The sequence below is a fragment of the Quercus suber genome, unplaced genomic scaffold (genome assembly GCF_002906115.3).
Source record: "Quercus suber isolate HL8 unplaced genomic scaffold, Cork oak 2.0 scaffold_1101, whole genome shotgun sequence".
Taxonomy (NCBI): Eukaryota; Viridiplantae; Streptophyta; class Magnoliopsida; order Fagales; family Fagaceae; genus Quercus; species Quercus suber.
The window spans coordinates 54,393-64,436 of NW_027070506.1; the positions used below are offsets into that span (position 1 = coordinate 54,393).

The 10,044-nt window shown below is 43.5% G+C and overlaps 1 protein-coding gene across 1 annotated transcript; it reads left to right on the forward strand.

Annotated features, from left to right (window-relative positions):
• The first annotated feature begins 202 nt into the window (after nt 1-202).
• LOC136065732 (uncharacterized) lies at nt 203-2,020 on the forward strand. Its single transcript, XM_065769274.1, has 2 exons — nt 203-564; nt 1,093-2,020. The coding sequence occupies exons 1-2, from the start codon at nt 203-205 to the stop codon at nt 2,018-2,020; spliced, it is 1,290 nt and encodes a 429-aa protein (XP_065625346.1).
• Nucleotides 2,021-10,044: the final 8,024 nt, after the last annotated feature.

The following is a 10,044-nucleotide window of genomic DNA, read 5'->3' on the forward strand; positions in this document are numbered from 1 at the left end:
AGACTTCACCGATCTAAACAAGGCATGCCCTAAAGACAGCTACCCTCTCCCGAGAGTCGACACTCTAGTAGACTCTACGGCTCAACACCAGCTGTTAAGCTTCATGGACGCTTTCTCTGGCTACAACCAAATCAAGATGCACGACGATGATCAAGAAAAAACTTCCTTCGTAACCAGCCAAGGCCTATTTTGCTACAAGGTAATGCCGTTTGGTCTAAAAAATGCGGGCGCAACATATCAAAGGCTTATGAACAAGATGTTCGCACGACAGATCGGGAGAAACGTCCAGGTGTATGTAGACGATATGCTGGTTAAAAGTCAAAGGGAAGAAGATCATCTAGAAGACCTCAGGGAAACGTTTAACACCCTTCACTCTTACAACATGAAGCTTAATCCAGGGAAGTGTGCCTTTGGGGTGACGGTAGGAAAATTCTTAGGATTCATGGTTTCCCAGAGAGGCATCGAGGCCAATCCAGACAAGATCCGGGCTATAATGGAGATGGCACCACCAAAGAATGTGAAGGAAGTACAAAGCCTCAACGGCAAGATAGCAGTGCTAAACAGGTTCGTCTCCAGGGCAACAAATAAATGCTTACCCTTCTTTCGTACACTAAAAAGGTCTTTCGAGTGGACCACTGAGTGCCAACACGCGTTTGAGGAGTTGAAAGCTTACCTCTCTTCCCCACCACTGCTGAGTCCCTCGTAACCAGGAGAACTCTTTCTCTATCTCGCTGTCTCCCCAGCCGCCGTCAGTGCCGCCTTGATCAGGGAAGAAGAGAAAGTACAGAAACCTGTGTATTACACTAGCCGGGCATTACGCGGAGCTGAAGAGAGATATCCACCCATGGAAAAACTTGCTTTCGCGCTGGTTACGGCAGCACGCAAACTGAAGCCGTACTTTCAAGCCCACACGATGATTGTCTTAACTGATAAGCCTTTGTGACGGGCAATGAGCAACCCAGAAGCTGCCGGGCGCTTGGCACTTTGGGCCATAGAATTAAGCGAGTTTGACATCCAATATCGCCCGCAGACCGCTGTTAAGGGGTAGGTCGTTGCAGATTTCATAGCAGAATTCACGAATGGTGAGGACAGGGGGGCAGAAGAATCCCCACAATGGAGCATACATGTAGATGGATCCTCCAACAGGCAGGTCGGCGGAGCCGGTGTCATACTACAGTCACCCGAAGGAGATACGGTAGAGTGTATGGTCCGCCTTGAATTCCCTACCACCAATAACGAGGCGGAGTACGAAGCTCTGATAGCAGGGCTTGACCTCGTAAAAGCAGCGGGAGCCGAAAAAGTGATCATTTACTGTGACTCCCAAGTCATAGTTAACCAGATAAGTGGGGAGTATGAATGCAAAGGCGAAAGAATGAAGAAGTATCTGGACCAAGCAAGAAGGAGGATGAACGAGCTGAAGGTCAAAATTATACAGATCCCCCGGGGAGAAAACGAACAAGCCAACCGCTTGGCCAAAGCCGCCTCAGCCGAACACATGGCCACCATCAGTAATACACTCTCCTTCACACAGCTCTCTCCACTCATACATGCTGTCGACGTACAGGAGCTCGGTCCCCAAAACGATTGGACCACGCCGTTAACCTCTTTCTTGAAGAACGGCATATTGCAGAATGAGAAGGAGGCGGCAAGAAAACTGAAGGTTCAAGCAGCAAGGTTTGTGCTGATAAGAGATGTTTTGTATAAGAGAGGTTTCTCCCGCCCCTACCTACTATGCTTAGGTCCAGGAGAAGCAGATTACGTCATGAGAGAAGTACAACGAAGGAATCTGCGGAACCACTTAGGATCAAGATCGCTAGTACACAAGCTAGTACGAACTGGGTATTTTTGGCCAACAATGCAGAAGGATGCCGAGGCTTATGTGAAGGCCTGCGACAAATGCCAAAGGTTCAGTAACGTCATCAGACAACCACCCGAAGAACTCACCCTGATGACGGCACCTTGGTCGTTCCGCTCTAGTGGGGTTGGACATCATGGGGCCGTTCCTACGGCAATACGATAACTGAAGTTTCTAATTGTCGGCATTGACTACTTTACGAAGTGGGTGGAAGCTGAAGCTTAGCCACCATTACAGAAAAAAACATGCGGAGCTTCGTTTAGCGATGCATCATATGCAGGTTTGCATTCCAAGAATCTTAGTCTCGGACAACGGGAAGCAATTCGACAACGACTCCTTCAGGGACTTCTGCTCGCAGTTGGGGGTACGGAACCACTACTCCTCCCCCGCCCATCCCCAAGCCAACGGACAGGTCGAAGTCACAAACCGGTCCTTGCTAAAAATTATCAAGACCCGGCTCGAGGGGGCAAAGGGCATATGGGCTGAAGAGTTGCCGAGCATACTATGGGCCTTCAGGACAACAGCGAGGACACCAATAGGAGAGACACCATTCCGACTAACATACGGGAACGAAGCAGTCATCCCGGCAGAAGTCGGCCTTACAAGCTACAGGGTGCACAACCATGACGAAAAGAGGAATGACGAGGCCATACGTCTGCAACTTGATCTGGTGGACGAAGTCAGGATGGCAGCAGAACAAAGGCTTGCACGGTACCAGGACCGCATGGCCAAGCATTACAACTCCCGGGTCAGACACAGAAACTTCCAGGTGGGAGACCTCGTTCTAAGAAAGGTTATGGGCGTGACAAGGGACCCCACCCAAGGAAAGCTCGGCCCAAATTGGGAAGGACCCTACCGAGTTACGGCATGGCAAAGGAAGGGCACCTACCATCTAGAGACACTGGAAGGACGGAAGCTACCACATCCATGGAATGCTGAACACTTACGGAAGTACTACCAGTAGGGGCGGCGACACGAAAAGCAACAACACCTTTTTTGGTACACTAAGACTTATCAAGTATTTGCTACAATAAGCCCAAAGGGCAGTCTTTTTTTTTTCCTACTTAAGTATTTACTACAATAAGCCCAATGGACAGTTTCTTCTACTCATGTTTTTGCTACAATAAGCCCAAAATGGGCAGATTTTGTTTTCGAACTACTTTTTATATAGATGCATGGCAATAAGAGGAATTTACTAAGAACTACTGAAGTTTCTACTTACAAATGAGGTCATTAAAGACTAACAGATTGCCCATCCACAAAGTGGACGAACCACAAAGCTGACGGTCGAAAAAATGACCGAGTCCACAAAATGGACGAACCAAAAAGCTGACGGTCCAAAAAATGACCAAGTCCATAAAATGAACAAGTCAATTAAACCGACGGTATAAAAATGACCGGTTTCACAAGATGGACAACGCGACAAAAATTGACGGTCTAAATAAAAGACTGACGGAGTGCGTAAACCAATAAACTCAGCCATTAGACTGACGGTCTAAAAAATGCTGGATCTAGCAGTCCACAAATGGACAAGTCTATAAGGCAGATGACCTTGTCACGAGACAATAGGATTTTGCCAAAAATTTCTAATCATTAAAACGAAATGATAAAAAAACTGACAATTTATTAAGCAGACTTACACTAGAAAGCTCAAAGTTTAAAACCGACGGTTTAGGAAAACTGACGGTACACTAAACTAAAAGGGCCCACAATCCTGATTTCGGTCTTTCAAATCGAAACATACGAGTTAAACAGGCCAAGCAAAAGTAGCTACATATAAGTAATCAAGAGCGACGGCGTCACAAACAAATCAAAACCCAAAAAGGCATTTAAAAAAGCTGTCAAAATATTACACATTGGGGCCAAGGGGCACTTAATAAAGCTGTTTGCTACATAAATAAAAGAGAAAGGAAAAACATGAGCTACAAAAATAAAAACCGTCGCTTAAAAATTCTCTACTTAACAGAAGGGTCCTCTCCGTCAAGCAGCACCACAGGAGGAGTAGGTTGTGCCAAGACGACTCCACTACCTCCATGTGGGGGAGAATCAACCAAGTCGTCAACACCAGCAGTGACGGCATCAGTAGCAGGCGTCATAGGCTGAGCGTCGTCCAGGGTAATCCCAGATAGGTCCAGTTCAGGGAAAGCTGACGCGACATGTTTGAGACAGTCATCGAATCCCGTGCCATAATAGCCATCACAAGAATCGATGAAGGAGTCTGACGCTTTGAATTTCTCAACGGCGTCAGCCCCTGCCGTCTCCAACTGTCCACGAAGGGTCGACAGCTCTCCCTCTAGCTCGTCCTTCTGACGGCTCGCCTCTTCCAACTTCTCCCTTACCTCTTTCAGCTCGAGGTTAAGTGTGCGCATCGCCTCCTTATACTGAGCCTGCTGGTCTCGCATGTTAGCATTATGCTTGCTAACACGAGTGACGACCCCTTCCTTGGCCACGCACCGGTCTTGCAGAGCCTTCACACGAACCAAGGCCTAGAAAAAGATACAACCGTCAGTTATCAAAAAAGAAAGATTAAGCACGTCAGTCAAAAAAAGCTGACGGCTTACCCGCGAGAGATCGAACAAAGCTGACGACCCCAGTTCTTCTGTCCCCAGCTGAGCGCAAGGATCTATATCCGTCGGTCTTATGAGGGCTTCAATAGTCTCGACGGCAAAATCCTTATGCGTCAGCAGGCTATGGGGTCCCCGCAGGACGGGACCAGAAGAGGTCATAACACCCTTCCCTGCTCCATGGCCCGACTTGGGGGGCGACTTCCCAAGAGTGACGGTTGGCTTTTTCGACGGACGAATGACTACCCCGTCAATTTTCCTCTTCTGGGAACCCCTAATGATAGTTTTGGGGGCAGACGTAGACGTTGCCTCCCCCTTTGCCTTCCTTTCCTCCCTCTGACGGGCAGCAGCGGCCCTGATCCATTCCTTAGCTACGTCCATTTCTGCAAAAAAAAAAAAAAAAAAAAAAAAAAAAAAAAAAAAAAAAAAAAAAAAAAAAAAACGCATAAGGGAAGCCGACGACTAAAAGTACAAAGAGTGACGAAACGAATAGGTCAAGGAACTTACGGTGACGGGAAAACTCTTCCAATCTGCGAGCTTTAGGCGACGGTTCGGGACCTTCGCAGTACGCGTGAAGAGTGTCGAGGGTAATCAAGTCCCGACACGATCGCTCTTCTATGGGTATCTCCAAAACCCGACGGATAAAATCTTCCTGCTCGTCGGTGATTGATGGACGAGTGAAGGCTGAAAAAGAATAAATTGGCTATGTTAATACCTTTTCAAAAAATAAATTGTAATACATAGCAAACTGACGAGGATAAAAGCTGACGGTTAAAACCTGACTCTCTAGCGAACGCCCAAGTATTGTCGAAACAACCAAGGGGTATCGTTTCCCACTCTTCCTGACGGCAAACCCAGTCCGTCCTTTCCACAAAAAAGAACCTACCCTTCCAGGCTCTATTAGAGTCTGGCATCTCAGATACCAGCCTCAACTCCTTCTTCCTGACGGCAAAATGATACATCCCCTTTGAGGAAGAAAGGTGCCGGGATCTGTAGCAGTAGAAAAATTCATCCAAGGAAAGCTGACGGTGGCCTCCACTTAGACGACCCCACAGTACCTCAGCACTAATAAAGATTCTCCACGAGTTTGGAGCAATCTGACTGACGGATATACCAAGGAAATCAGCCAGCTGACGGTGTAAAGCCGTCAGAGGCAGTCTCAACTCGGCGACAAACATGGCATCGTACATGCCAACATCTGCAGTTAATCTCGTATAACATTTCTTACCCTCCCTAGGCAGACGGATAGGAATATGGTCGGGGATTTGGAAACGGGTGCATAATTCGTTAAAAATTTTAAGTGTCATCTTTGGAAGGAACTTATTCACAGCCCAGTCCTTGGGAAGGATGAAGGGACGACTGCCTCCAGGACTTCCAGAAGTCCCTTCACAAGACTCCTCGTCACCTTCATCTCCGTCACTATTTCCCTCTCCTACTCCAACTTCACCCTCCTCGCCTACTTCTTCCTCCTGGCCGCCGTTTCCCTGACTTCCTACTTCCTCGACAGGAGTATGGGCCGACGTCTCCCTCTCTGACGATCGGGAGAAACTCTCAGACTCACTACCTGAGCCTGAACCAAACACCTCGTCGTAGCCCGCTCCTTCGCGAACCGATGACTGGTCACTCGACATCTACCTACAAGTGACGGGTGTAAACTAAGCACCTAGGATGACGACCTCACTTTAAAGAAAATAATTGAAATAGTGTGCAAAGAAACTTACAAGTTTTCCAAAAGTAACGGTTGAAGAAATAACGACAGAAATGTTGGTAGTGCTGACGGAAAATAGGCGACGGATGTGCTCTTCAGAAATCAGTGAAAATGAAATAGGAAAAATGAGGAGAGGTGGACACTATATATACTAAGGAAGGCACACGGAAGACGAAGCGACGCCCGCGTCTGGACGCGGAGCCAATCTGAGCACGCCACGTGTCCGAGCATTTCGTATTGGCTGCTCGAGGTGTCAGCTTTAGAATATTTTCTCTCTCCTGGCCAAAGCAACAGATAGTGACGAATGAATACTCCATAACCCGTCAGTTATAACTGACGGAGATATGGAGTAGGGGGCAACTGATAAGGAGAAATCATAGCACACAGCACATAGGCTTAATCCGTCGGTTTCTACTCAGGCTGAAGGGTTAAGTCATGAAGGATGCTAACTCTAACGCTGACGAACAGGGACAGGCTGACGGGGAAGGAATCCGTGAAGAGCTTAAGGGGCTGATTTTGTTCAAAGGCTGATGACCCTTCGTGGCTGAAGGGAATGAGACAAGCCGATGGGTCAGAGGCCGACGGTTCTAATAAAACCATGACTTGTACTCCACGCTCAGTGATAGAGTCCTATAAGGAAAGGATTCCGCAATCTACGCTCATAAAGATTCCTATGTGGAAAAGACTTCTACTCCAAGAAAGAGAGGTCAACCCTCTAATACTATAAAAGCCCCAATACTCTCATAAATCGAGGTACGCAGAATTAACCCTTCTCTAGCACTCTAGAGTTGAAAGAAGTTCTAACTTGACCTTCGGAGGGTATTTGGCCGGCTCCACACCGGTGCTCTCTGTTAGGTCCTCTTTTCTTTGTGCAGGTGTCATTCCGAGGGTACGAGCATTGTGCAACTCACTGTTGATATTTTCGACATCATCACAGCTCAAATCCTGATTGCATGGATGATCAAATTCAGGCTAGTGATAATTATAAAATTTCACTTTAAAAGTTAGTCATCATCATTGATGATGATATATAAATTTATGGCTGATCACCTTTGATAGGTGGAGCCTGACCAACTCGATGTCAACTCAAGAAAAATTCGAGGAACGCTCCTAAGTCAGGAAGGGGCCCAAGGATTTACTTTAGGCGGGGCCAAGTATAATTGATTTTCTTTTATTAAATACAAACTAGTATTATTTTAGGAATAATGCTACAAATACAAATTATTTTATAATATTTTTACAAACTGCTGATGTGGTTTTAACATTTTTCAAATAGTTATTGTAAGTAAAGATGTGATGTTAGTGATGGACTCATATTAGAACTAGTAAAAATTTGACATATCAACAATTTGTAAAAATGTTGTAAAATAGATTGTATCTATAACATCACTCTTAATTTAATATTAATAATATAACCACAAGAAAAACGTTAAACCTGCTATTAATTATGTTACAAGTTTACAAACTAATGTGACAATAGATAAAGTTTGTAAACTAATCACTATTAGTGTGTCAGTATGTTTACAAGTTTACAATTAGATTAGTGTCATGTTAAGAGCATAATAAATAAAACTTCAAAACTACTACCAATTTTATGATAAGATTCTAGTTCAATGGAAGAAAGGGAAGAAGAATTGATAATTGGAACAAGGAACAAGGTATAGAGAAAGAATAGGGAAGAAACAATTAAATTCTTATCTCCATGAGCTTTACAATCCTTACCCTCTCCTAATAAGCACTACACCACGTAACCAACTAACTACCTACTTGACACCCTGGCCCAACCAACTAATAACCCACAATAGCAGTACAATTTATTTGCAGTACAGTCTAGTCATTGCATACTCCCACGCACCCATATGCAAGCACACACACCCCCTCGCAGCTATATACGCACCACCTTGCACACACACACACACACGCACACTCCCTTGCACACCCTTACACACATAGCTGTCACACCTACACACACACACCCTTGCAGCTATATATGCACCACTTGTGCACACACTTACACCTACTTACAAATATCTACAAATATCAATAGCCTACAACTGCCACAATGCCTATTTACAAATATCTATAAATATCCACACATGCATACATTTACAAATATCTACGAATATCCACACTGTCACACTACAATATCTATCATTTTATTATATAATATTTATAAATTGATATGACAATGAATGTATTTGATATCGTTTCAACAATATAATAAATAAATGTCTTAATTATATATTTGTTGTGTCTCAACGATTGATAAATCAATTTTTATGACTTATCTAGTAAAATTTATAATAGTTGCTCCATCATTCTAAATAAATTCATTTAAAAAAATCAATAATAATAATAATAATAAAAAGACACATGATAGTTGTTTTTGAATTATTAGCTTTTTTTTTTTTTTTCCTTTCTTGAAATAAAGCTAATACTATAGCTAGATTTACCAATCAAATATAAATCATATTTATCATCTAATTATATGTCAAATATTATTGAACTAAAAAAAAAAAATTAACACCGCCAAGGAAATAAAAAGAACCACGCTTCTAACTTTAAGTCCCAAACAACAAATACCCAAAGTCAAACAACTATACAACTTGAGTCATTTGCATATAAAAAATGCTAATTAATCAATAAATGTGTTCTAAAGTTTACAAAAAGTCAAAATCAATAAACATAAGTACACACACCACCCAAATACACTTGATCATATAGTGTAGAGTCACAAGGAACGAGATGTTTATTGTGTTTTACTGGCTTTTGTAAGGACCGAGTTTGGAGCCCAAGCCCAAGAGTCAACCGGATTTTGGCCCAAAGAGTCTAATACAATGAATTTGTAGAGAGTGGGTCAGAAAGCTAGGCTCTAATGAATTGGACAACAATTATGGTGGGTCTAGATCACTTGAAAGCAAAGATAAACGGGTTTTATCTAAAGAAAATCATCCTCGGCACAATTTGAGGAGATCAGTTCTTATATATATTTCTTTTGAATTTGATTACAAGTTTGGTTCTTGTTTCTACAGTGTTTTTCTTTTTATTTTCCGATCCCCTTCCCTCAGAGTCTCCTCCTTATTTTATACTATCTTCTTCCTTTCATCTTCACCCTCCACGTGTAGATTAGGTCGTTGGTATTGATCCTTGTCCTATTAACACCTTCCTGAAGTCTTTGGGAGTAGTTATAAGGCTGAAAATTACTGTTCAGGTATCACTTCCACATTAATGTGGGAAGAGAGTTAGTTGCAGAGCATTTAATGTGGTGGTGGCAGCTTTCTCTTAAATATTTCATATCTTCCTTTTGTCTTGTGCTTTCATGATGTGTACTCTTATCAATAGGATATACTGGAACGTTACTTTGGATGGTAGACTACACAATCTGATCTCTGCTTTGCTTAGTCGAGGAGGCATTCCTCCTTGTCCCACCTTCCCCAACCTTCTCAGTCATAGCTTGCTCATGGAGTTCTGATTCTCAGGTCTTCACTATCATTTATCTGTCCTCGGATTACTAAACATCCTCGGATAAGGCCCACGGCCCAATATATACTCTTGGGCCCTTTATCCCTACAGCTTTTATGACCAATTTTAATTTGTAGGGAGGTTGAATATTTTTTTTTTTTAAATTTCATATATATATATATAATATAATATAATATAATATAATATAATATAATATAATATAATATAGTTCTGTTACTGTCCTCAACCCTAGCTACCTCATGTAAAATCAAGCTTGAAGTATGTCCTTTCCCAACATAGAAATGTGACTGATCCCATTGGAAATGTTGAACCCTACCTTTGATATTTCGGGATCGTATCCATAACAACCCCTAAGTCAAATATGAAGTATGTCCTTCCCCCCCACCCCCCCCCCCCCCCCCCCCCACCCCCCCCCCCCCCCCCCCCCCCCCCCC

Excerpts from the sequence above, each read along its gene's own strand:
- LOC136065732 (XM_065769274.1), top strand. The coding sequence starts at position 203 with ATGCCGTTTGGTCTAAAAAATGCGGGCGCAACATATCAAAGGCTTATG. Across the intron at positions 565-1,092 it reads AAGATAGCAGTGCTAAACAG|GGGGGCAGAAGAATCCCCAC; the intron begins GTTCGTCTCCAG and ends TGGTGAGGACAG.